The sequence below is a fragment of the Haliaeetus albicilla genome, chromosome 2 (assembly GCF_947461875.1).
Source record: "Haliaeetus albicilla chromosome 2, bHalAlb1.1, whole genome shotgun sequence".
In the NCBI taxonomy this organism is placed as follows: domain Eukaryota; kingdom Metazoa; phylum Chordata; class Aves; order Accipitriformes; family Accipitridae; genus Haliaeetus; species Haliaeetus albicilla.
In genome coordinates, this window is record NC_091484.1 from 80,865,780 (window position 1) to 80,893,327 (window position 27,548).

The 27,548-nt window shown below is 48.8% G+C and overlaps 3 protein-coding genes across 3 annotated transcripts; 1 reads left to right on the forward strand and 2 right to left on the reverse strand.

Moving 5' to 3' along the window:
* Nucleotides 1-448: 448 nt before the first annotated feature.
* Nucleotides 449-1,497, reverse strand: H2BK1 (H2B.K variant histone 1). The gene is made up of 2 exons (XM_069800186.1): nucleotides 1,378-1,497; nucleotides 449-685 (listed from the first exon to the last, which is right to left on the reverse strand). The coding sequence occupies exons 1-2, from the start codon at nucleotides 1,495-1,497 to the stop codon at nucleotides 449-451; spliced, it is 357 nt and encodes a 118-aa protein (XP_069656287.1).
* A 4,001-nt stretch (nucleotides 1,498-5,498) lies between these two features.
* ABCF2 (ATP binding cassette subfamily F member 2) lies at nucleotides 5,499-16,462 on the reverse strand. The gene is made up of 15 exons (XM_069778546.1): nucleotides 16,324-16,462; nucleotides 15,887-16,055; nucleotides 13,331-13,543; nucleotides 12,219-12,401; nucleotides 11,715-11,886; nucleotides 11,465-11,560; nucleotides 10,253-10,355; nucleotides 10,066-10,161; nucleotides 9,839-9,958; nucleotides 9,192-9,281; nucleotides 8,846-8,956; nucleotides 8,531-8,593; nucleotides 7,932-8,060; nucleotides 6,886-7,089; nucleotides 5,499-6,110 (listed from the first exon to the last, which is right to left on the reverse strand). Exons 2-15 carry the CDS (start codon nucleotides 16,038-16,040, stop codon nucleotides 5,973-5,975), a joined length of 1,872 nt encoding a protein of 623 aa, XP_069634647.1. The 5' UTR covers nucleotides 16,041-16,055; nucleotides 16,324-16,462; the 3' UTR covers nucleotides 5,499-5,972.
* A 239-nt stretch (nucleotides 16,463-16,701) lies between these two features.
* On the forward strand, nucleotides 16,702-21,022 carry CHPF2 (chondroitin polymerizing factor 2). Its single transcript, XM_009930859.2, has 4 exons — nucleotides 16,702-17,413; nucleotides 18,072-18,636; nucleotides 19,072-19,254; nucleotides 19,540-21,022. The coding sequence occupies exons 1-4, from the start codon at nucleotides 17,139-17,141 to the stop codon at nucleotides 20,800-20,802; spliced, it is 2,286 nt and encodes a 761-aa protein (XP_009929161.2). The 5' UTR covers nucleotides 16,702-17,138; the 3' UTR covers nucleotides 20,803-21,022.
* Nucleotides 21,023-27,548: the final 6,526 nt, after the last annotated feature.

Genomic DNA, 27,548 nt, shown 5'->3' on the forward strand with positions numbered 1-27,548 from the left:
CCGCGGCGGAGACGACCCGCCACCTCGCCCCGGGCCGCGCTGGAGGCGGCCGCCCCCGGCGGAGAGGTCCCAGCGCGCCGAGCCGGGCCCCGCGGCAGTCCGCGCCGACAGGCGGGCGCTCGGCCCAGGAGCGCTCCCTGGGACGCGGCGTGGCCCCGCAGGGCCGGCGCCTGCAGGGCGCTCAGGGACAGGGCGCCCGGCCGCCGGCTCGGCGCGGCCCAGGCCCCGAGGAGCGGCGGCTCGGCGCTCAGGCCCGCAGACCGCCCGCCTGCCCCGGGCCCCGGTACGGCGGCGCGGCCAGAGGCGCCGCCGGCCGGGCGGCCGCGGCTTCCGCGCACACCAGGGCGCGCCCGTCGCCAGGGCAACGGCGCCGTCCCTCCCCCCCCGGCGGCGCTATGACAGACGGGGCGCGGCCAGTGCAGCGAGACTTTATTGGGGCCCGGGCCGGTCACTTGCTGCTGGTGTACTTGGTGACGGCCTTGGTGCCCTCGGAGACGGCGTGCTTGGCCAGCTCGCCGGGCAACAGGAGCCTCACAGCCGTCTGCACCTCGCGGCTGGTGATGGTGGAGCGGCGGTTGTACTGGGCCAGGCGCGAGGCCTCCGAGGCCAGCCGCTCGAAGATATCGTTGACGAAGGAGTTCATGATGCTCATGGCTTTCGAGGAAATGCCGGTGTCTGGGTGCACCTGCCGGATGGTTACGAAGCACTGTCTCACGCGTCCATCGCCTCGGAGGGAACGGGACCCCCCTCCCTGCCCCAGACAGGGCGCTCCAACCCCAAAGGGACCCACGGTTGCCACCCTGAGGGTCTCGAGTTGTGTGCAAGCTGCATTAGACTGAAGAGTGGCCCCCATGACACTACTGTGGCTTTGGAATTAGGCTGGCAGGAGCCTCTGCGCAATCCCCTACGGAAAACAAGCCTGCAAGGGGTGGAAATGCCCACATGCTCCAAGTCCTGCCTACAGGCTCGTGCAGACAACTGAGGCCTAGACAACTCACGGCCACCTCTCACAATTCCTTTGCTCATCTCACCAGCAGAAGTTACTGGAAATATTTTAGTAGTTACTCATAGGGCCAACAGCAGCTGTTCTTGCCCTGTTGACTTCTGCTCAATTATTTCTTTAAGCAGAGCCATGCACTGGAGCTTAATCTCTCTAGGAAACCCTTTCCCATCTAGATCTGTCTCTTGCCTCCTACCCCATGAGCACCCACCCACCCACTTTTGAGACTCAGCTGGGGTCACTCACTCTTTTTTTTCTTCTTTTCACTAAAAAGCAGATTTTCCTTCCTTCCTTCCTCTTTATAAGGTTAACATGCAATGAGCAAAAGTAACTTTACGTATGAAGCGGTTTCTAGCAGAAAAGAAACATTTACTCACCTGCTTCAGTACTTTGTAGATATAGACTGAATAGGTTTCCTTTCTCTTAGGCTTCCTCCTAGACTTCCTGTCCCCAGAGGCAGGAGCATGACCACGCTTCTTCCCAGCTTCTGCACTCATTTCAAGCTCCAACAGAGCAACCAGTAGCTACCCTGGGGCTGGTTATATAGCAAAGGCAGCAGTACCTCACCTGCCTCAGGTGCAGCCCCCAAGGAGCAGGATGAATACACACCTGTGACTGATGATTCCACTTTGCACTAAGTGAAGGGCAGCTGGCCTGAGAGGAGCTTGGAAGTCACTGATTCAATTAGACTTTCAGACCTGAGAAAAAGTTTGAGGGTGACATGGGCAAAGAGGTGGGCAAGAACACGAGCACCTCATTCACATGGGGCACAAGTGTCCCAGGTCCATCCAGGATTTTGGTGAAAGGAGCGTTCCTGCTTTGGTGGAAGGGTGTAAATCAGAGTACTCAAGGCATTGCTTCTAGAATCAAATGGGTGGAACCACTTGTGTGCTATGGAACAGGTTAACGCAGTCAGTGGAGATTCAGTAACTGGAGGGAACATCAGCCTACTGACTGAATGATAGCATTATTATAAACATCCCAACAGCCAGTATTCATCCCACTATCTCAGCTAGCCTGCTCTTGGGAGTCCTGCCTGCTACATGCAACAGGGCCTCAAAGGACAGAAGGAAGGTAGCAAGAGGGGAGGGCTGACACCCTGAGTATGTATTTGATCTCTCTTGGAAATCAGTGGTCACACTAGTGATGGTAATTACGATGCAGGAATTAAGCTAAGCCAGGAAAAAAAATGTGCAGCAACACACTCGAGAAGTGAACAAAATAGAAAAAGTTTTCTGTCCTTTAGATAGAAAAGGAAGCCTTTCTCTCAGCAGGCACCACATCAGATATTTCATAGAAGAGTAATACTAGTATGTACCTTTGGAGGAGGGAACACTGGTATCACTGTGCTGCCATGCACGCTGTCTCCTGCTCAGGGGCACACATTATACTGATGTATCCTTAGTAAATCACATCTTCCAAGGACTGAGTTTGGGAGACCTGCTCATCAGTCACTCTGCCAGTGCTTGTACAGCCAATAGCGTTTCACTGAATTTAGTTTTATTCTAGGCCTGTCCTCATGGGGAGGCACCTGATCACCCACACCTAGTACAAATAAATGCCACAGTGACAAACCCAGAAGGGCTTCTTGTACCCAAGAACTGAAACATTAGTGGTCAGGTGGGACATGCTGGAATGGTCACGTCAGCGCATTTGTGAAGGGGAATGGGCTTGGGCATTAACGATATGGGGTAGCGGAATCCTTCTGGGAACAGGAGTGGCATATTCTGTGATACCTAACATCAAGGGATGTCAGTGGATGACTCATACTGGGAGTAAGTAGCAGGCAATATCACCACTTCTGTTTTGTAAGAGGCCACACATTGACAAGCAACAGCATGGGGCTTCCCCTCTGATGTACATTTCACCCACCCACTGATGTACAGAGCTGTAAAGAGCTGAGACCTTTGTGTTTGGGGAGGCCGTTCACTGGAACTGGAACCGTTTACCTTTTCCACTGGTCATAGCACACAAAGGTGCTTTCATGCTAAAGGAGCTGTTAGCCGTTGTCTCTCTCCACAGCTGCAGCTGTGTCTGGCACCAGCAGTTATACACATGCAGCTTGCTTTTCTGACAAAATGTTTAGTTAGAAGGAAGCCCTTTGGTGGACAAGGAGCAGTGACTGGTCACTCAGCATAAAGCACAGGGAGCCATTATATATAGCAGAGGCAGAGGCTCATCCACTGAGCAGTATAGTCAAATTTGAACTCCCAGATTTGGGAAATTACCATCTGCTTCCCTAGATTGCATATGCTAGAGGCTGTCCATTCCGGAAGCTGTATGCTGGACTTGACTCATCCTTGTGCTATTTTTGTGGTGTATGGATCAATGCACAACAAAGACAAGGGAACCCCACAACTCTGCACTTGATGTAGTATCTACCACTTCTGGCTGTAGCAGTGTTAAAGCCAACCTCACTTTTATACTATGAGCAAGAGTAACAGTGTAGAGGCTCTAGGCCACTTCTTTCACAGAAATGACCATCCTAGCAACTAACAAGCATTTCTCATAATTTATCTAGATACAGTTTTGCTTTTGTGCATGACCAGAAAAGCCCTAGCTGAAATAGTTCAAAATGCCACTGCCCCAGCTAGTGGCTGTCTCTCTCTCAGAAATCGGTACTCCAGGACATAAGCCTGCCACAACTGCTTCAGTGCAGTCTAACAAACTGTGACCACAGAACAAGTTTAAATCAAGGCTGAAATACCAGACTGATAAAGCCTGTATTTATATTCCATTTTACAAGTCCTGGCCTACTAACTGTGATCTCCAGTGCAGTTGGAGCTACTTTTGCTTTGAACATGTACCTGTGGTCCTTGTTTGCTAAACTGGAGACCTGTCTGCAACTGAGGAGTTCCTCTCATTTCGCAGCAGCAGACAGCTAACACAGCTCTCCGCTACATCAGCTACAAGAATTCTCCAACTACTGTTCATCATGCTGGCTGTCATCCCAATGTTCCCATGCCCTTCTTGGGATTTACCATTCTCAAAGAACTCCTGCATTTATTATTGCCACCATGGCTCTCAACTACACAGATCTGAAATGTAGTGATAAGAGTTGTTGCCAAATCTTTGCTAAGGGTAAGAAAGAGAAGAATGAACAGCTCTAGCCTCAAGCAGGACTTCTTGACCTCACCATTCTCGTAGCTACTTTGCAACCCTTTCCAACTCACCAACATCTTTTTAAAACCTAGAGAGCAGAATGAACAGACATGCATTCATCTGTTCTTGTTCCAACTTCTGTGACACCAGCCTTTACAGTAATTACTTATCTGTGGGTTGCTTTTACTCCGTCACTGTCTGTTAACTTCTGAGTACTACACTGTGAGATATTCATTTAAGTGACTTTTCAATGCAATCTAGACTTTTCTGCAGATCTAACTTGAACAGCATTTACACTCATCTGCATTATTTTTGCAGAAAAGACTTCCTTTCCCCCCCCCCTCAGATCACTGCTAAAAACACTGAAAAACCTGAACATTCTGAACTATCTACTGGAAGCAGCTCCCATTGTGACATTTGTCCTACTGAGGATACGCAGTGCTTCTATAGCAGCAATCACAATTTGGATGGTCCCTTTGGAAAAAAAAAACCAAACAAGGAAATCGTCTACTCAAAAAGTCAGACCCACAGAAGGTCAGCACCTGAGAAAGTACTGCGAGAGAGTATGAGTACTACATATTTGTCCTATTTTTCAATTTGCCTATCAACATGTACTGTTGGAACAGGTTACTGGGCTACAAGAACCTTTCACATGACCAGTGCAGCCATTCTCATGTGTCAGAATTAAAATGATAACTCACGATCACAAGAAGCTATTTGGTTTGATTTGCTACCTTTCTCTTTAGTACCTTTTGTTTTAAAAATACATGAAAAATGTACTTTGTTCAAGTTTGTGGCACAGGGTGAGGTTTAAACACAAGCTTTTCTAAAAATTTGTTATTAAGAACAAAAAAAAAAGTTAAACTAACTTCAGTTCATTAGTCTTGTTTAGTAAAACCTCAAGGAACAAATAATTAATTCAGAGTCCAAAAATCCTAAATTATTGATTCTCATTATTAGACCCATACAATTCAAGATGAAGGAAAAAGCATACACCTAAGCCACTCTGTTGTAGAGAACACACACTGGTATTTTATAGATCTACACTCTGTCTCTAACTTCCAGTCTTCAGAACCCTTTCAAGTTGTATTGGTCAACAACAAATAAGGCATGTGTGGCTTGCTCCCCCTTCTGTCACTAACTGGAAAACCCAGTGCTCACTCGATAAGCAGGTTTCCCAGGCGTGAGGATCCTCCTCACTGCTCTGTACCTCCAGAGCTCAGTACTCACCACTTCATGCATCCCACAAGTTCTGGTCATAACTTTGGTGCTACTGAAGAAATGAACCTTCACCCCAGAAGAAAGGGCTCTGCATCCTTACTCAAAGTTCAGCACTAGGCTGATTTGCCCCAGCATGCCCTAATGACCACTATGGCTCACAAAAAGGAGACAAGACTGTTCTTCCCTCTTTATTGACTGATGGATTCTCAGGCAGATCTGTTAATTACACTGTTAAATAATAGTTAAAAACAAACCAAGGCCAGAGGAGTTTGAAGTGAAGTATCTAAACTGAAGCAGAAATTGGGAAGGAAGAGGCGGGAGAAGCTGGGCTGGGGTCTCCACTTCTGTATCACTGCAGCTCAGACACCCGAACTGCCACTGCCATGACCCCAGACCATTAGATTTCAAGGCCTGGCTCAGATGGGACATCATCTAAATATGGAAATGGTTGCCCAAACGTAGCCAGATCAGGAGAGAAGAGATCTGTCCAGATACAGAGGTGCAAGGCAAGTCAAGGGGAAGCAGTATTGCAGCAATCCTAGAACACAGCCAGAGATAGCAGCAGAGTCCCATTCCAGTCGGCAGATGGGTGAGTCACATTGGCCACTGTCAGTCTCCACAGGGAGCACCTGACCGACTGCTCTAGAGCTCACACATTGTGGGTCTTTTTGGTGAGCTGTGGATCCTCATCCACCAGCTTTGACTTGAGATGTTCCTTGTAGGCGAGGATGTCGCCTTGCCACTTTGTGATTGTCTGCTTCTCACAGACCCAGATCTCCTGTGCAACCTGAAAGCGAGCAGACAAGAAGGAAAGGTTTACAGTACGGCATTTCATAATTTTACCAAAATTATAAAATTAACCAAAATCTACTCTCTGAAGTCTGGTAAGAAAAGAGTTTAATAACTTTCACACTTCAACTACCTAAGATAAATATCTGCAGTGAAATACCTCACCTGGTGTTTTCTGCATAATTTATAGAAGATTTTAGAACTAAAAATCCTTGACCCCTCAGCATTTCTTTTTTTGTTCATGAACTAAGAAGGAAAGCCTTTCCTGCTAAATTGGGAATTGAATAAAAAAGTAGTTCTTGACATGAACTACTTGGATATAACACACTGAAAAATAAAATTATACCTGAACTTGCAGACAAAGCTATAGCAGATAAAGCAGCACTTGACATTTGTGTGTACGTGGTGCAATTTCCTTCACCTGTGCAGATTGAGTGATAAAAAAACTGTGCTAGAACTACTCCAGTATCGTTTAAAAAAAAAAAAAAAAAAAATCTAGTTAAGGCCTCCGGAATGTGTCATGATTTCCATTTAACTTATTCTTCACTTCTACATTTTGGGTTGTTTTATTTTTTTTTCTTTCAAGTACCTAATGTTTTCCTCGGCTAGCTCAGTCATTCTTTCACATGAACAGGGCAAGAGAATCATGTCCAGTGATTTTTTTCCACTCACACATCTTTTTGGGACGAGTAAGAGTCAGTCAGTTGAAAACACCTTGTTTTAATTACTTAAAGTGTTAGAAAGGTGCTGACAACATTCACTACTTTTCTTACCTGTTGGATGAGTCTGAAGTCATGGCTGACAAGCATCATTCCTCCTTCAAATTCATTGATAGCATCTGCCAGAGCATCTATTGTTTCTATGTCCAAGTGGTTGGTGGGCTCATCCAGGAAAAGCATGTGAGGATTCTGCCAGGCCAGCCACGCAAAGCACACACGGCACTTCTGCCCATCAGAGAGGTTCCTAATGGGGCTCACCTGACAAACACAGACACTGTTTGCAGCTCTGCAGGGAAACTTGCAGGCTGCCACCCTGACCACAAAATATTCAGATCTCACGCTGTGATTCCAGTAGCTATGTGACACAAGAGGACAAAGTTTAGTCAGTCTTAAAGCTAAACTAAGCTTCTCTCACCAGCAGAACAAGGGAATTCCAGGGGCTTCTGAAGGAGTGTCCATGGCAAGACCCAGCTTGTGTTAAAGGTTCCAAGGGACAGTTAATTGAGATCTGACTAGTGTTCGTTGCATCCTGACACAGCTATAAAACTACTCTCAACTTCTGAAGTGACAAATGGGGAAGAACAACGTAAAAATCAACATTGAACTGCAGTGATGAGGATAACTCCTGTCATACATGTGATGTATGACATACAGGAGCATGTCATGTTTGGACTTAGAGCACCACTAGTGTGGTCCTATCCTCTTATTTGAACCTAGTGGTCCCTACTCCCAGCTGAGAATGTGTTCTAGCATTTCTGCCTGGTATTCATCTCAGAAATACGAGATAAGGAAACTAGTTCAAGTTACAATTAAAATATGCTCGAGTCTAGCACTATGCCACTACTTGTCTTCTCTTCACCCAGGTTCTGAGGAGGTAACCCATTCCAACCCACATATTGCTGCAATGCAAAGAAAGTTCATATGTGCCATAAGTTATTTTTTCTCCAATTTCAAAGGCAGAGATAGAAAAAGCATTTTGATGCTGTGGTGTGCCATGCTGCATACTGCATCACACTGTCAGTTATCAGTAGAGCAACAGAAAATGCAGCAGCTCTACTTCCCTAATGAGCAAAAAGCAAATCTCAACAGCTCATACTCACCTGCTGCTTCCCTGTCAGACCATATCTGCCGATGATTTTCCTCATCTCCTCCTTCTCCTTGATCTCTGGGTAGCATTTCAGCATGTACTCCAGGGGTGAGAGGTCTAAGTCCAACTGCTCTTGCAAGTGCTGACAGAGAAGAAAACTCACCTTCAGGCTGTGCCAGCCATCCACTCCATGGCCAAAAGTACTTCCCCCCTTATACCCCTCTGGTGCCAGCTGAGCAGCAGAACACAAGAGCCAATAACCCCACTCACAGTACAGCCACTGTGCTCAACTATTATGGAAGGAGTCTCCATTTCAGGAGCAGGAGTGCTGCTTCAGAATAGCAGACTTGTCCACCACCAAGCACAAGGCAACCATCTCTCCCATAAAAGGTGAGAGAGTAAACAGAAAGGACGACAGCAAGCCTCTTTTCAGGGTAAGAACATTTGCTAGAGCCTGTTCAGCCAACAGAACAGTTCCTTCCCCCATCTCCAGGCACAGAAGGGCAGCAGTGGGAGGGGCCTTAGAAGCAGAAATAAGAGGGGCAAGATTCCTCATTCCTGACAGCAATTTCCTCAGTATTTCATGTCCCAGGTGGCTGTTGTAGGGAGTACCTGGTGGTATCTACCGATCTTCACATGAGAGTGCTTGCGAATCATCCCATCTGTGGGCAGAAGCTAGAAAGGGAAGATAAAAACATTTCACCAGGAAAACTCCTCCTTTTGCCCTATGCCAGAAATAGAGAATCTCCACTCTGGCACAGAGGAAGCAGCCTGAACAGATAATATGAGAGAAAAAGCCCTATATTGCAGCAAGACCTTAGGATTTCCAAGGCCTGACTGGGGTGCTCTGGCAAATAAGTGCAGCTTCGTTGAGGACTACCCCGAGGATAAAGGTCCAGAACAGGGTAGACAATGTAGGGAGCATACCTCTCCTGTGAGCAGTTTCAGCAGTGTTGACTTTCCGGCTCCATTGGGTCCAACAAGAGCTACACGGGTATCCAGGTCAATCCCAAACTCCAGGTTATTATAGATCCATGGCTGCAAACCACAAAAATCTTGACTCATTATGCCTTTCCACTACTACCCAGAACCTCCGTGCTGCACCTGTAATGCTCTGTTCTCAACAGACTCAGCATTAACACTGCCAAGGAGTTTGATCCACTAGTCATATGCTGCAGACTGATCAGAAAGCTTAGCCAAAAGGCTCACATTCCCAAACAAGGCAGGGATACAAGTAATCTCCGTACAACCCGTGCACATTCCCCATACTCACCCCATCCTTGGTGTATTTGAAGCTGACATTCTGCACCATGATGACAGGAGGGGGAATTTTCCCACAGGGCGGGAAATAGAATGACAAAGTCTGTTAACACAGAATATCCACTTGTTAGACACCCTGGAGCACAAGACAGCCCAGTTATTCTGGTATAACCATGCCTCACTACAAACATCATCTGTAGACCAAGGCACCAGACTGCAACTTTTTATGAGCCCCTCTAGCAACTCACTCACAGATTTATTCTGAGTAGTTGCTTGCAAGCTCATCTGCTGGCTAATGAGTCCTTATTTCTTTCCCCTTGAAGCAAATGTGGGCTTATACTCTTCAAACAAGTAGGAGTTGCTCTAAGCATCCTCCCCCATCTTCTCCAACCCTTAAACATTCATTTCTGATTTCTGTGTCTGCAAAATAGCCTTATTGATATGACAAATCCCCTTCTCTCCCCTAGAAATTTACTCCTCCTCTTTCCACTCTTCAGCATTACACTATCTTCAGTACAGTCATCCTTAGCACCAGGAAGAGTATACCATTCCTGCTCCCAGCTGCGTCAGCCATTCCTGCTGTCAGCTAAAGATCATTCTACTTATCTAGCCCATGTTTCCAATACTGATCTCTAGATGCAATCTCATGTCTAATCCTACCTTATCATTCACAACTCTCTCTGTCAAGCCAGAAGCCATCATTTTTTGAAGGGTCTTCTCCTTGCTCTGAGCTTGCCTGGCCAGCTTCGCACTACCATGACCAAATCGTGCAATGTAATTCTGCAACAAAACACAGACTTAGCCAAAAGCCATGATAACAAGGTTGAGGATGTGCAGGGATGCCCACCTGCATGGGTAGAAAGGCGTTCATGCAGCTAGGCAGATACCTTCATATGGGCAATCTGATCTTGCTCCCAGTGGAATCGCTTCATTTGATTTTCTTCTAGTTCCAAGCGAGTCTTTACATACTGATCATAATTTCCCTAGAAAGAGACGATAGAATATCAGACATGCCCCAGGGAACAGCTCCTGGTTTTGACAATTGCAGTTTTTGACAGGGCACCACTTACTTACCGTGTAGTACTTCAGTTTGCGGTTGTGCATGTGGATTATGTTAGTGCAGACACCATTCAAGAAGTCCTGGGAGTGGGATATCAGCACAAGAATCCGCTTGAACCTGTGGCACCACATAAGTTATTAGAGACTAAGCTAGGAAAAGAATTCTTGCTTGTTGGCCCTGATGATGACAAAGGATTTACATGCACCAGGTCTCTCTTGCCTATAATCAGATTAAGAACAGAAAGATAACAGCCTTGGAGATGCTTTGGGAAATTTGGAGTAAAGCAGCTACAATCAGCTGCAGTAAGCAAATACTGCAAACACCTTTCATTGTGTTAAAACACTCTTCACCATAAGACAGTCTTCACCCATCTTCACAAAGAGTCAAGAGCTGGCTATCTATTTGGTAGATGACTAGTGCTACTGATGCAACTGACTCCACTGGCATCACACTTCTTAGAAGTTTCAACCTTTGCTGCTTACTTTCACCTTGGTACAGACCACCATCTGTTAGGTACACTATGCCTGGCTCTGCTCCTAATCTGTAAGATGACTAGTTAAAGCCTCCCCAAAAGGGAGAGGTTCACATTACTTTCCTACAACATCTGACTTCTAAAGCAAGCATGCAGAAGGTTCAGCTGACAAAGCTGATGGAAAAAACCTCTGCAAATGAAAAGCCATGCTCACAATACAGTCCTTTTAATGCACAACCCAGATAACCTAAGATTCCTAAGCTTTTTGCCTTAAGCCTTAACATTTTACCTTTGTTTATGAAAAAGTCACCCAACGTACTAGAACAAGATGAAACTGACTCACTCAGATACTACAGTTCTGTGAAAACAGAGGAACAATATGCAGAAAGATGAGCTGGAAGCCAGGTCTGGAAAGCTCACACTACTGGTACCGCACACAGTGCCGGTACACAGGCTGCCAGGGCTGCTCCTGGCTTTCAAGGAAGTAGCTTTAACCAGGGAGTACAAACTAGCACTTCTCATTTCTTCAGTGAGGGAGAGACAGGGGCTTGTCTTGAATTCATTACCCTTGCATCAAGAACCCTTTGTAGACATATGTAGCAGCAAGCACAAGAAGGTGTCACTGGTACTGCAATATAGTTATGTAGCCACAAGAACTATAGACAGTTATTCCTGTAGCACTTGCTCATGTGCTGACAAGATGTTCCAGCAGAAAAGCACAACCCATAGAAGCAGCAAACTCGTTCATGCTTACGTTTTCAGCTCTTCCTCCAACCACACACAGGCATCCAGGTCAAGGTGGTTTGTGGGCTCATCTAGAAGCAGCATGAAAGGCCGAATGAAGAGGGCTCTGAAAGGAGAGGGGAGATGACAGTGTAGGGTAAATGAAGGTAACCCAAAGCCTCTCAGCTCTGCTCTGAGTTCTTAGAACTGTGTACATGGCGCTGCAGAGTCAGGAGCAGGCAGGCATTCTCCCAGGAGGCACCAGGCAGTATACCACTCACCTAGCAAGAGCCACCCTCATTCGCCAGCCACCACTAAAGTCCTTCAGCTTCTTCCTCTGCATGGCTGGCGTGAACCCCAAGCCGTGAAGGATACGTGAGGCCCGTGCTTCTGCCTTGTCAGCATCCAGCTCCTCCAGACGTTCATATAACTCCAAGAGTTTCTCACACTCCGCTGAAAGAGAGCCTGCCTGTCAGCACTTCTACCAATGAAGGGCCCTCAGCTGCACCTCTATACAGCTGGGAAAGCTCACAGTCCATCTGCTTTACCACTATTCAGCCCCCTCCATTCCCAAGCCTGAGACACTTCTTAAGAAGCTGCATGGAATAATTTCATCCAAAGAAGTGCAATACCACAGGACTTTTCAACTAGTACAGGGCAGCTGGGGGAAAGAGGTACCGTAACATGTAAAAACTCTGCCAAGGAACCCAAGTAACACCTTTTCTTCGGTGGGGAGGGAAATGGAGGAAATGTCCCTTGTCCACAGGGACTCCAAGAAGCTTTACCATCTTCATGAGCCAGACGTTCCGCCTCTCGTTCTAACATGGCCCTCTCTGTATCCACTTCCATCACACACTGTAAAGGGGTCTTGTCACTGGGAGGCATCTCTCGGGTCAGGTGATAGATGTCAATATGCTCTGGGATGGGCACTTCTCGTTTCCCAATAGCTGACAAAAGCATGGATTTCCCTGTGTGCAGACAGACATTCCACAATTACTTGTTGGATTCAGTAAGATACAATTGCAAAGAGAAATGGATGAGATGCAGTCAGATCCCATTGATTCCCTCCCTTTCCCACCCCAGAAAATCCTTGGGAATTTCTTGCCCAAGAGGCCAGAATAGAGACACAGCAGAGCCTACTGCCTCACTGTGCCAGGCTCCCTCCCAGCTAAGGCTCACCACACCAAGGACAGGATTGAGACACAAAGAAGCTCTTTGGAAACCACTGCAGTTCAGCCCTTGCCTGGATTTAGGGAACTTTATCTCTGCTGTATACTTCCTGCTGTCTAACCAGGTCTGACATCTGTTACCAGGACCCCTAACTCTAAAGACTTCTAACATAGAGGAAAGTAATGCACTCGTCACTAGAGAACCTAAGTGTTTTCCTGAAAGTTAAACCAGCTGGTCATTCTTACTAGCTCTTCTTCAATTACATCCGCATCCTGCATCTCTCCATGTAGAGCATCGCCTTCTCCAGTGACTGTGCAGTTGTTTTCCCATTCAGGCCAAACCACACACTCCCTACTCCTCCATGCTGTGCAAGTTCTTTGACCAATAGCATCAGAACTGGGTTTACTGACACTGCTAAACAAATGCTGCAAACAGGAATCAGACAGATTCACAGATCCTAGATATCTCATCCAGCTCTCCACAGAAACAAGTTCCAATGCACAGTCTAAAGCCACAATGCAACCTCATACTTCTACCAGCAATCCTAGCAATTCCTCTTCCTGGGTGGGGAGTTGGGAGAACAGAAACTGCTGTGTCCCAGCCATATCTGTCTAACAGCCTTCTTTCTGGTTTCCAGCATTTACCACCTGCATCCGTCCAGCTGCTCAGCAGCACGGAATCTTCACCAAGCTCCAAGAAGCCCATGTCATGGTGCCCCACAGCTTACCAATCCCATTGAGTCCAATCAAGCCGTAGCGCCTCCCGGAGTTCAGCTCGAGTTTTGTATCACTCAGCAGCTCCTGGCCGTGGAAGGTCAGCGAAAGGTTAATGATGTGCACATCAGTGCTGTTGGGATGGGAGGCCAGCACTCCTGTCACAGCACGGGCAGCAGCTTTCTTTAATTCAAAGTCCTCCAGCTCCTTTGTAAGAGCATCCACCTCTATATGCAGAGACAGACCAGAAGTGTTACTGATTTACAAATACAAGGGAAGCCATAAACCCCTGTACCAATAGGCCAAGGACCACAAAAACAACTCCCATGTCCCCATTTCTACAGAAACGTTGTGGATGCCCAGATGCAATGACACTCAGCTTTTCAGCTTAGCAGATGGATATATCTGGTCTAACAGGAACTTCCACCTGCTCTCTAAATAAAATATGACCATTAGAACTAAGTGAGCAGCAAGAACAGCCAGCCTGTTATCTGAGTATGATGGAACTAACCCTCACTGCATGAAGGACAGGAGTGGGAAGAGAACTTACAAAGTATTGCTTGCAAGCTTAAGCAAAGGGCTGGCCAGAAGAAAACTTGGCTAGAAAAGAAATGAAGGGAAAGCTGAGACGATGAAAGAAGCAGCAGCACTGGAACAGGCCCTACCATTTTTCTGAGAAGCTAATATGTCCATATGCCTGCCCCCCTCTTCCTTTCCTCCTACAGCACAAGCAAATCTTTTCTGTCATGCCAATTTTCTCTTGCAGCCCTGAGTTAGAGTCCAATTTTCACCCCTTGGTGAGACACTGTCATTTGAAGAAGAAAATGGCATTCAGGATCTCAGCAATACTCCAGCTGCTCAGAGCAGAGACCTGGTGTTCAGATTGTTCGGGACAATGAGGGATACCACCCTGGCTATCGATGTCTAGCACTCCTGGCAAAATCACTGTTGCCACCAAGGCAAACGTGCCTTAGCCAAGAAGGAGCAAAAAACGTCAGCTGCGCTGACACAGGACCCCCTTTGAAAAGCATGGGCAGTGCAAGCAGACCAGTTACATACACAAGCAAACCAGATGAGTGAAAAGCGGGGCGAGGCAGTTTTGTCCTGGATGTGTAATTATTTCACAGGGAACTGCCAGTAAGGAACAGGCAGGGACCGACCCGCATCACCCGTGCCCTGATGTCGGCACCGGTTTACCAGCCTCCCCTGCACTCCCAACGCCGGCTCAGCACCTCGCTCGTCAGCGGACCCAGCCAGCGGCGCCTGCCCAGCCCGCGCCCACCCCTCCGGCAGCGCCGCTCGCAGCGGCCGGCGGAGCGCCCTGCCCGCCGCGGCCCGGTCCCGGAGGCGGGGCGCCGACAGCCCGAGGCCCGGCCCCGCCGCGGCTTCCCCAGGCCTCGCCAATAGGGAGGCGGCATGCCAAGGAGCCACGGGAGCGGGCGGCGATTGGCCGGCGGCGGCTCCGGGCGGGCGCCGAGTCCCCGCCCGGAGCCGGCGGCGCCGGTGCCGGCCGGGGCCCGGGGTCGCCCCGCCGCGGCGGACGGCCGAGCCGCCTGCGCCAGCCTGCGGTGACCCGGCCAGCGTCGCGTTCAGGCAGCGGCTGGGTCCCGCCTGTAGTCCGGGCCCAGCCGCCAGGCGCAGGAGCCGCCAGCAACTCGGAGCGTGCCTGGGGACCACGGGAGGCGCTGGCGAAGAGCGGGGTCCTGGGGAGACCGGCCCCTTCGCCTCGCCCTCTCGACCCCCGTGCCTGCGGCTGCCCGGCGTCTCTGCGTCACGCACCGAGTGCCTCTTAAAACGACGCGCTGGGGGCTGAGCCTGAAAAAACTTGTGTGCCCAACAGCCTGCTGGTTACCAGGTGGGCTAAAGTAAGGACAAAAAATAACCTCTCTCTCTCTGTAAGCTTCACCTTGCCTATTTCCTTCAGGGAGGTCAACAGCTCTTTGTTGACAAAGTCTCTTTTGTTAAGATAGCCGGGCTCTTAGTTTCTGCAAACCAGCTCTGTCCCCAAAAAACAGATGAAAAGAGGGCCGTAGCAGTATCAGTAAGCCACTAGAGTGGTCCCTGCAGCAGGAAAAAAACCCAACCAAAAGAAAAAAACCCAAACGGGTCTGGGCATCAAGTACCAGAAGATCGGGACGGTATCTGCCTGAGAGGGAAAAGACACCATCAGCGCCCTTCGCCTTTACCCCGCAAGCCTCAAGTGGGGGCCTGGGGAGTCCTTCGCCTGCCCAGTTTAAGGGGAGCCGCCACACATTTCTGTCGGTGTCCTGCTGGCTCCAAAGAGAGAGCATGGCCCTCGTGCCAGACGCTGCAGCCAGCCCAGCTCAGCGCAAGCCCGTGCCCACGGGCTATTTCAGCTGAAGAGGAACAGGCGGCCCAGTTTACTGGGCCGTGGGCGCCACCGAATGCGTACAGCCCTGCCCACGAACAGCCCTGCCTGGACGCTCCCAGCATCGGCACGCACGGGGCCGCCGGGCCGACCCCCACCGAGGGCAAGTAGGGGCACAGGGACACAAGCCAGGCACCCGCCGGCGCAGCGAGACCGGCGTTCCGGCGGGGCCGCCTCTCACCTGGCAGCGACGTTCCGTTGGCCTCCGGGGGCCGGACCTCCTGCGGCTCCGTCCCGGCATCGCCGTTCTCCTCCGGGGCCCGACGCGGCCGCTGCCGGGCCTTGGCCGCCTCCTTCTTCTTGGCCGCCTTCTTCTTGGCCAGGTCCGAAGGCATGGTGTGGCGTAGGGGCTGCGGCGGGGGTGCGACAGGCGCCGTTAGGCCGCGCCGCGCCGATCCGGCCCGCCCCGCCCCCGTTCCCCGCCTCGGCGGTCCCGCGAACCGCCCGCCCCGGCCCGGAGCACGCGGCGCCGACGGGCCCGGCCCAGGGCGGGCTGCCCGCCCGCCCGCGCCGCGCCGCCCGCCCCAGTCCGGCCTCCTCCTCCTCCTCCTATCCCCCCACCCCGCCGCGCCGCGCCGCGCCGCCAGGCCCAGCCTGCGCCGCCCGCCCGGCCCGCACCGGCTGGTCCGCGCTTTCCTTCTGTCGCAACAGGACAGCTGCTACCGCGTGCGCACGCCCCACCCCTCCCGGAACAGCGACCAATCGGAGCGCGAAACGTCACCGGCCGCCGGGCGGCCGCGCTGCTCTGGGAAGGGGAGTCCGCGGGCCCCGCCGCCAGCCGGTCCGGAGCGCGCCGCCGGCTCCCGGGCACTGCGCGTCCCGGCGTGCACCGCGCCGCGCCGCTCCCGCCAGCACCGGCCCCAGGCCCCACCCCCGGCGCACCCCGCGGCCGCCGCCGGCAGGGGGCGGTGGCTGGCGGTACCATAGAGGCGGCGGCGCCACCCGGGTAGAGCGGCCGCCGGGGTGCCATAGAGGGGGAACGGGGAAGCGGAAGCGGAAGCGCGCGAGGGTGGCGATGAGGCGGCTGAGGTGGCAGCGGCGGCAGTGCGGCCGGGCGGGAGCCGCTGCCTCCCCCCGCGCCCCCGGCCCGGAGCTCCGCGCCGCTCCCGGCCCTGCCGCCGGCCTGCAGGTGAGAGAGCCGCGGGGCCGCTGACCTGCGCGGGCCGGCGCCGGGCGCCGGTGCGCGGCCCCGCGGGGGCTGCCGCGCTCCCACCCGCCCGCTGCCCCCGCAGGGCCCACCGCCGCCGCCCGCCCCGTGCCGCCCGAGCGCCCCGCGCCGGCGATGCCCCGCGGCCGCCGGCTCCCCGAGCGCCGGAGCGGCCCCGTGAGCCCGCCCCGCACGTAGCGGGCCCGCCGCCGCCCGCCCCGACCGGACCGGACCGCCCCGCGGCTGGACGTCGCCCCGGCGGGGCCCCGCTGGCCCCAGCGCCGCCATGCGCCTGGCTGCGCTGCTGGCTGCGCTGCGGCCCGTGCTGCCGCTCGTCCTGGGCCTCTCCCTTGGCTGCAGCCTGAGCCTGCTGCGCGCCTCCTGGAGCCAGAGCGGAGGCGAGGACCGGTGCCTGGGGGCGGCAGGCCGGCCCGGGCCCCTAGCTGGCGGAGCGCGTCCGGAGGCAGCGGATGGAAGGCCAGGCCCCGGCCACGAGGACTTCAGGCCTAGGATTGTTCCATACTACAGAGACCCCAACAAGCCTTACAAAAAAGTGCTCAGGTAAAACCTGTTCTTTTGGCCAGGCCTTCCTTCGAGGAAAGCAGTTGCATACGGATGGTATTTGGGGTTCTAAATCTTCCTGCACATTAACAGGTTCAAGGCAGAGTATGCTCTTTGAAATGCCTTGTGTAGCAGGCAATGGCTAAGATTGCTACCTTAAAGGGGTGCAAGAGACGTATCTAAGAAGTTAATTTAAAGAAAAAAAAAAGGCAACAGAAACGCCCAAGAAGATTGAGAACGTTTCTTCTTTTATTACTCGTGTCTAACAGAACATGTTAAATTATTCTTCAAAACTTTTTTGACCAGTCCATTCATTAGGAAAATTCTGAGCAGTTAATAATAATACGGTATGTAACTTGCAAGTGGTTAGTTCTGGGTTTTGTTTGGGGTTTTTTTGTTGTTTGTTTTATTTTTTTACTTACGCTAGCACAGTTTCCTAGCTCAGAGAAATGATGTGAGATTGTGGTTTCCTTGAAGGAAGCAAAGATTTTGCAAAATGGGGTTTTTACTAGTGAGTCTTCTCTTAAAGCTCTACTTTTAGGCTTAACTGTTTCACCATTAGTAGCCTCCAGCAGATAAAGACATATCCCAAGTTACCTTAATCCTTTGATTTTTGTCACTCAGCTGTTTGTCACATAGGTATGTCCTTCTTTTACAGAACTCGCTATATCCAGACAGAATTGGGTTTCCATGAGAGACTGTTTGTGGCTGTGCTGACCGCCAAGGCTACCCTGAATACGTTGGCAGTGGCAGTGAACAAGACAGTAGCCCATCACTTCCCACGCCTGCTGTACTTTACGGGGTTGCGCAGTGCCAAGGTGCCTCATGGCATGGTGCTGGTGGCCCATGGCGATGAGCGTCCCATTTGGCTCATGTACGAGACCATGCACTATATCCATCAGCATTTTGGTTCTGACTATGACTGGTTCTACATCATGCAAGATGACACCTATGCCCAGGCTGAACAGGTCAAGGCTCTTGTGACGCACCTAAGTATTAACCAAGATGTCTACCTGGGACGAGCAGAGGAGTTTATTGGGGGAGATGAGCAGGCCCGCTACTGTCATGGTGGCTTTGGCTACCTGATCTCCCGCAGTCTGCTGCTTAAGCTCCATCCACACCTGGACAGCTGTCGCAATGAGATCCTCAGCGTGCGGCCAGATGAGTGGCTGGGACGTTGCATCATCGATTTCCTTGGCATCACTTGTGTTTCCCAGCTCCAGGTACTACCTCCCATCTCAGAGTTTTGTGTCAGCTAAGCCCATGCTCTTACTAGTTGCCTGCAACATAGCAGAGGGGCTTTTCTGTGAGCCTCTGCTGTGAGTTACAGAGGAGAAAAGGGCTGTGTGGTGTGGCAGCATCGGGGAGAGGCACATAATCAAAGCTGAGACATTGGACGAGAGAGCACATACAGCATTTAATTTTCAGCCTATGAGCAGATGCTGATCCACAGGTTTTTGGAGGTCAGGAAAAGGGCACATCGGTACCAATAAGCAAGTGGGCATGTAGTGTTGAGGAGAACGACACAACTCTTATATTTTTATCTCTGGGCACTGCAGTCAGCATGGAAAGAGGGACAAATGCATGTCTGGGGTGAGGGAGGGCTTCTTGGTGAACTCGAGTTTCATGCCAGTCTTTCTGGCTCTTGTTCACTTCAGGGCCAGCATTATCACACCTATGAATTGGCCAAAAATACTGAGCCGGAGAAGGAGGAAGAAGAGGAGTTCCAAGCAGCTCTTGCTGTGCACCCTGTTTCTGACATGACTCTGATGTACCGGCTGCATAAGCACTTCAGCAGGATCCAGCTGGACAGAGCCTACCAGGAGATCCAGGACCTCCAGGTATGTGGTGAGGTATATCTGCAAAAACTCCTTGACCAAACAGGTTTCCTCTTCTTTTAACATGGTGAAGAAAGATTATTGCTTCTGTTTGTAGGTGGTGATCAGCCAGACACAGGCTATAGTCCTGCATCTCGGAAGTAGCACTTCTGACACCACGTTATCCAAAACTGTTGGTGTGATACTACTAAGATACAGTTCTAGGTGGTGAGGCAGGCCTGGGTGGGAGATGGACTGGACCTCTTTGAGAAAGTGGTGGGGATCGGTGTGTGTTCTCTCTTTGCACAGATGCAGATCAGGAACCTGACATCACTGACCCCTGCAGGTGAGGCAGGCTTGACGTGGCCTGTGGGCATTAATGCCCCATTTCTTCCAAAGTCACGTTTTGAGGTAATCAGCTGGGACTACTTCACTGAGCAGCACCTCTTCTCCTGTCCTGACGGCTCCCCCAAGTGTGAGCTCTCTGGAGCTGGCAAAGCAGATGTCAGTGAAATCATTGAGTCTGCACTTGAGCAACTTAACAGCCGCTACCAGCCTCTGCTCCGCTTCAGCAAGCGGCAGTTGCTGAATGGCTATCGGCGTTTTGACCCCACACGGGGCATGGAATATACGTTGGACCTACTGCTGGAGGCAGTGACCCAAAAGGGCCACAGTCACATTCTGGCCAAACGAGTGAGCTTGGTGCGGCCCTTAAGTAAGGTGGAAATTATTCCTATGCCATACGTGACAGAGGCCACACGGGTGCAACTGGTGCTTCCCTTGACAGTACAGGACCTGGATTTTGTGGCAAACTTCCTGGATATGTTTGCTATGAACACACTGGACACGCATGATAATGCCTTGCTGACTTTGCTTTTCATCTACCATCCCTATGATGCCCAGCGAGTCAGTCAGGTGGATGTTTTTGCTGGAGTCAAAGCCATGGTAGGAGAGCTGGAGAAGCGCTATGCAGAAGTTAAAATCCCCTGGATTAGTGTTAAAACTGAGGTGCCATCACAAGTGAAACTCATGGATATAGTCTCAAAGAAGCACCCTGTGGATACACTATTTTTCTTGGCCAGTGTCTGGACAGAAATCAACATGGAATTCCTGAACCGCTGCCGCATGAATACCATCAGCAATTGGCAGGTCTTTTTCCCAGTGCATTTCCAAGAGTTCAACCCTGCACTTGTGTACCGTGGTGAGCAGACTGCATCCTCCAGCACTGACTTCCTGAGGGATGGGCATTTTGACAGATACTCCTTTGCTGAGGCCTGCTTTTATAACTCTGACTATATGACGGCACGTACCAAGCTAGCAGCTGATATCCTAGACCGAGATGAGGTGCTGGAGAGCATGGAGGTATTTGATGTCTTTCTCCACTATTCTGGTCTGCACCTGTTTAGGGCTGTGGAGCCAGGATTAGTGCAGAAGTACGCACTGAGGAGCTGCAATCCCCGGCTTAGTGAGGAGTTATACCACCGCTGTGTGCTTAGTAACTTGGAAGGACTTGCATCCCGCTCACATTTAGCCATGGCCCTCTTTGAGCAGGAACAGGCCAACAGCACTTGAGAGACTAGAAACATCAGGAGCTTCTCAGCACCTTAACACTTGGCACTTTCCATCCCCTTCCCAGCCTTGCCATGGGTGAAGGGCATGTGAGGTCAAGGGAGGAGGAAGACTTTCCCAGCCCTGCTCTGAGGCACAGGCATGGGCTACGGAGAGAGGCTGTTTCTGTGGGGTTTTTTGTTTGTTTGTTTTTTAAATAAATAAAAGTTTCTTTCCAGGCAGACTCATGTGGTTGCTTGTAAACTTTATAGCGTCTGGGATGAGGGATTTAAAACAAGCTGTAGCGTCGACCTTACTTTAAGCCAGGCAATTCTGAGCAGTGGAGAGAGAGGGTGAACATGAGCTATGTACTGGAACAAAGTTACCTCAACTATGCTACTCTCAGTGCTTTTGTTGCACCCTCCGGTGTGTTTGTGTCTTCATGCATTCATTTTGCAAGGAGGCATAAACACAGTTTGTCCAGTTTGCTGTTGGACAAAGCTATTCAAGTGCACTTTCATTTCACTACATTTGGCTCGTCCACAACTGCAGAATGTTGATTTTTGTTGTGTAATCTGGGAAGGTGAAGGAGCAGGAAATTCCCTTTGACATGCACCAAGCTTGCTTCGGTTGGGCTGAGCACCGTGGTATGACACAGGGTTGCTGTATGCCCTAGAGAGCAACCAGGAACTGTCTGAAGGTCCCAACAACTACCTTTCAGTTCTGCAGATTGAGCAAAGTATTTCCATGGATAATAACAGATATGTCACTTCCTATTGCAGATGGCATGGCTAGCAGATTTAACAGGTCAGCTTCAATTTCATTACCACGTAGGTCCTGCACCTGTTAAAGTGGTGAGCCTGTGCACCTGTTGTAAGGGAAAGAAAATTCCTTAGTTACACCATACTTTTTGACTGTGCTCCTGGCTCTACACAACTTCAGTACACACAGTTTTGGGACCTGGTGTCCGTCAGGTATATCCACCTGCTTGCCACATGCATCTTAGGTGGAAGCAGCCAACTGTTTGCTTATTCTCAAGGGCTGTTATTCCCAACTGATGTCCATGTTTTCATTAATGTAATTATTAAATGGATGAAAAGCTGTCTTTTAATGACCAGGTATAGGTTTTCAGTGTGCTTCTGCGGGAACAGGGTTTTGGCCAAATGTCACTCATTAAATTAGGTAATTTGAAGGGAAGAATGTTGGTAAAAGTTGGCAGCTAACAAAGGTTAACCAGGTGGGAGCAAATGAGGACAGGTCTGTTATGCGGAATGATTCAGTTATAAGATGTACTTGTATGTAAGACAGGTAACTGCAAAGTCATTTATCTAGAAATGAAGCAAGCAGGTCATGTTTTAGATTTCTCTATTCTGTATCCCAGAGAAGGGACCTCTGGAGTTCAACCCCAACCCTGCACAAAGGGTCAGCTAGAGCAGCTTGCTCAGGACTGTGTCTGGTTGCATTTTAAAGATGGAGACTCCACCATGTCTCCTGGCAATCTGTTCCAGTGTCTAATAACTTTTACAGTTAAAAAGTTCTTTCTTGTATTTAAATGGAATTTCTTACATTTCAGTTTGTGGCCACTGCCTCTTGTCATGTCACTGGACACCACTGAGACGCATCTGTTCCACTCTTCCTTATGCTCTCCCATCAATGACTGACTTACATGGGTAAGAGCCAGGCTGAGCCTGTTCTTTTCCAGGCTAAAGAATCCCAGCTCTCACACCCTCCCCTGTTATGACAGACACTCCAATTAACCATCTTCACAGCCCTTTGCTGGACTCGCTCCGGTATGTACGTGTCTGTCTTGTACTGGGGTGCCCAGAACTGGACCCAGCACTCCAAATGTGTCTCACCAGTGCTCGGCAGAGGAGATGGATCACTGCCCTTGACCTGCTGGCAACACTCCTAATGGAGCCCAGGATGCTGTTGCCTGCCTTTGCTGCAGGGGAACACTGCTGGCTTACATTTAACTTGTTATCCATCAGGACATCACCAATCTTTTTACTGCAAAGCTTTCAGCTTTCCAGCTTCTTCTTTTCAGCCAGTATGCTAGAAATCAAAGGCCAAAGCCCTGATGCGAACTTGTGAATTTCAGTGCAATGAGCCAGTGAGTGTGACTAGCCCCGTTCATGGCTGCATAAGCACTGTTTAAGGAAAGAGGTTGTATTTGCTATACTCGTGAGGACTATGAGGTGGAGATCTGGTGTCAGCATCAAAAGAGATGCTGAAAGATTAGAAAAGCTTCAAAAGAAGTATTCAAAGTCTGGGACATTGCTTCAAATTGGATAGAATCTCAGATTTATTTATTTAAAATGTGAGAGATGTCTTGATCACATTTACGTGGGAAGAAGTCAGATCTCTGCTGAATGTCTTAACTGGGATGCATGTTTGTGGCTAAGCAATCCTTCAAAGAGTGAGAATGAGAGAAGCTAACTGGGAAACTTTTTTCTTGTTACGAGTGGTTGTTTTGCATGAGGAGGTGCTGATCTGTTATGATCCCAGTAGGAAAGGCACTCAGACTGTGTAAGGTATCATTTAAAATATGATGTATTAGAGCTAACACTGTAAAGAAAATAGTATAGATAATCTTACATCCTTGACATGCGGGGAACCCCAAGTGGTGTAGCATGGAATGGGCCTCTGATCCACACACAGCACACCATGCAGACTCCATCTGTGGAGTAGATTCTCCCATTTTGGCCATTACAGCTATTACAGGATTACAAGAAAACAACTCTATTCATCATTTCTACTGTCAGACAGAAAGGATGTTTGCATGAGAATTTCTTGCCTCGCTTTTAGACAAAGGCAAGGCCACAGAGGTGGTCTAATCTCCGGTGTGGACAGAGAGCTGCCTGCAGTCTCTTCTGTTACAACAAGCTGACTGAGGTTGTCCTGCGAGCAAGGATTTATGCAGCAAACAGGCCTGAATGTCCCACAGTGTGGGCAGCACAGCACAGGCCTGTGCACACTCAGGTTAACTGTTACGTGGGGCATCAACTCGATGTACAGTGACTGTCTTCCAGTCAGGATCACTACAATAGCAAAGATGAACAGTGTAAGAACCCCTGCTGCTGCTTGCCTTGGTGATGGTGTGTTTGTTGTCTTGACTATAAAAGAGATTCTGATGCATGAAATACAACCTCATGGTGCCAGAGAGGATGCATAGCTTGTAAATGCAAGTTTCAGTATGGTGTAATATCTAAGAAGAATTCCCTGAATCATTGTTCTAGACCACATGTTTGGAATGACTGGCAATGGGCACTGGATGCTGTAGAAAACTACATAAGCAAAGCAGGCAGCCTGATATGATGCATGGGGGTAAAACAGGTGTCATGCAACCAAGTTGAAAGAATAAACATTGAAAAAGATGCAGTAAAAATCTCTTTCTGTGGTAGTGAAACTGAAAGCTGTAGGGGATGTAGCAGTTAGAGATATCTGTGATGTAAAACAAGCTGCTACAGAGAAGGTTTTAAAATGACATAGGGCAAGCTAGAATTACTGGTTAGTCCTCATTAGAGAAGAAGGAGGATCATGGGAAACAGGATAGTGAGATTTAATGGACTGTCATTTAAACAAAACAAAGACGTTAACCAAAAATTTGGAGTGGATCATTGGCAAGTTACTGCCCATGTCAGTGCATACAAGACAACGATGCAATACCACACAGAACTTGAAACTCTTAAGAGCATCTAGTATCTTGGGAGAAAACTGAGGGAAGCTGGAAGGTGATTTTTTTTTTTTTTTAATCCAGCTCTGTGGGAAAGGAAAGGCAGGAAATACTGCCAGCAAACTGCTGAGTCCATAAACTGAAGATTCTGGTTTACTGATCAAAACTCTGCATTCCCAGGTGAGATTAGGCTGTATGAAAGGAACAACTTGCGTCTTACAGGCAGACAGGTTAACTTTCACAGTTATGCTCTAGCTGGAATAGCCTGGGGATAGTAAACTAAAAATGCAATAAGGCAAATGCTGTAATGGGGAAAGAAAACAAAAATAAAATTAAATGTTGAATTAATTGATCCAGTGTTACACCAAACAGGAAAGATGTTAATCGCTCTTTACGGATACCTAACATGAGACAATAAGCAACTGAAACCAGAAATGCTAACTGATAAGAAATTTGGTGTAGTTGGCATTACTCTGTAACTTATACTAGTCAGGGTTATTGTACAGCAAGTAAGGCTTGGCAAACAACTTGACTTAAACCTTTGAGGTTACACATTGAGTTAGAGATGATCAGACAGCCATTACAGACCTGAAAAGCCATTTGATTTAATGCAATGCTTTAACTATTAAACAGAAAGTTATACAGCAGCAAATAAATCACGTGAATTAAGAATTGATTGGCATATCAAGTAAGAGCCAATTGTTGGATTTGGGCACTTCTACTTAGGTCCTAGGGGGACAGTTCTCCAGCCAGTGTTGTGTGACACTTCATTGATGGTTTGGAAGCAAATGTAAGATCCCTGCTGATAAAATCTGCAGATGGTGTAAAAAATGAGTACTGCAAAAACCAGTCATAAAGATAGGAAAACAATGGAGAAGAGTGTGTAGCAGAGTAAGGCTATTCAAATAGATTTTGTCTTAAAGCAGTCAAGTGCAAACTTACATGCTTGGAGAAAATGAAGGCCTGTCACTCCTCCAAAGAGGACTGTATAAAAAAAAATTTTAAAAAAGGTAAGTCTGGAAGGAAAATGACTGTACTAATGTGCAAGGAGCTTAATTTGACCAGGACCTGCTATTTTAGACACTAAAATACAGAGCTATCCCAGCCCTGTAAAGTTTACAGTTTAAGATTAAGACATGATAATGACAGATCTATACAGGTAGACAATCTGGGGGAAACAGATGCTGTTGATATGTGAGACAGCAACAAGGCCCCTGCTGGCATAGCCCTTTTTTTTAAGGCTTGAAGGGAACAGAGATTAAAAAAAAAAAAAACATGTACAAGAGGTTCACAAAACTTACCTGAAGATTGGAAGAAATACTTTACAATGAGAAATGCAGAACTCCTGTAGTGATAAAGCAAGGGGTAATGTCTTTGAACTGGTTTTAATGTTTTAAACTAAAAGAGGGTAGATTCATTCTACATATAAGAAAAATTTTTGATGATGAGGGGGGTGAAACACTGGCACATGATGCCCCATCCCTGGGAACATTCCAGGTCAGGTTGGACGGCGCTCTGACCAACCTGATCTAGTGGAAGATGTCTCTGCTCATGGCAGGAGGGTTGGACTAGATGACCTTTGAAGGTCCCTTCCAACCCAAACATCCTGTAGTTCTATGAACTCTAATTACTTAGAAGATTGTGAGGTAATCTGATTAGAGTGTACAAGTACATTTTGCTGGATACTGAAGAGGTTTTTAATTGTCTAGGGGTAAGGCACAAGAACAGCAACACCAAAACTAACAGCTTTAAACCACAACAGATAATTCCAACTGAAAATAAATATAAGCTTTTAGTGATTAAAGTGATTAGCTAGTGAAATTACAGAGTGGTAGCTTTTCCAGTATGTAACAATTTACTTGGTTTGTGTAACAGAGATCATTGGAGGCCCATGTGAAATTACTTGTCATATGTAAGTGAGTAGAATTAATGGTCCTTCATGGCCTTAAATTTCATGACTGTGAATATATAGTGGATGAAAGTTGCAAAAGAGAAATCCATCAAAGGCTATTAAGCACAAAGCCAACACCTCTGTCACAGTAGGTCTCTGAATCACAAATCATTATGAGCTAGGAGAGCATTCAGGGAGGTATCAACCGTATGTCTACCCTATTTTTATGATCTTTTCTAGGCATTCAGTGTTGGCCGCTGTCAGGAACAGGGTAAATGAGTCAGGTGTATTTATGATTTGACTGTACCACCATTTTTTTGTCATTAGCTGCAAAAAAGGACTAGAACTTTCTCAAGGACACACTTTAGTTCAGCCAGAAATTATAAACTGTGTGAGGATCACGATACAGAATTCATGGACTACAATGGGGTCATGTATTGGCCAGGAAGACAAATGACCATAATTGTAATCTTTCACCTTGTAAAACTGGGAAAATGCATATCCTTGTTAGGTGTCTGCTGTGCCTTCAACTGTGCTCACCCTGTATGCACCAGGTGTGTGCACTTTTGCGTGTACTTCACTTCCTTTGGGTTCCATGTCCTTGGATATTTTTCTTCCTTGTCTTCAGCTGTGGTATGAGTAACTTGCTCCATTGGATGTCCTAGACAGGCTTGCTTATCCTATTGCAAGAGTATTTGCTGATCCCAGAGAAAAATGTACAGTATATGTTACAAACACAGGAAGCTTTTGTCCCAGCTGTGTTGTTAATGTCTAGAAACAGGTGAAATAGATTCACCATCTTCTCACCTATGAAGGAGCTGCCACTCTATCCTTAACTAAAAGGTATATTTTTTTCAAAACATAAAAATACAGATGTTGTGAACTCAGATATTGTATCTGATCATGGTGTCCATCAGTCTTCTCTGAGGCTGGAATATCAGTGATGTGACTCTCCCATGTGAGGGGCGTGTGCAGCCTATCTCATCTGGGCAACCTGCATGGGGTGGCTTCCCCCTCTCCTCCCTTGGCAGTCCTCACAGTTCAGTTGTGTCTGTGCAGTCCCTAGGATGGCTGTGCTTATCTCAGTCACAGCAGACATGATGCTGAATTTTCTCACTCCAAAGTGGTGCACAGCCAATTGCTTGCACTCTGGAGAGTGCAAGCCAATCACTTGCAGATGGTCCTGGCTGTTCCACAGAGGAGTTT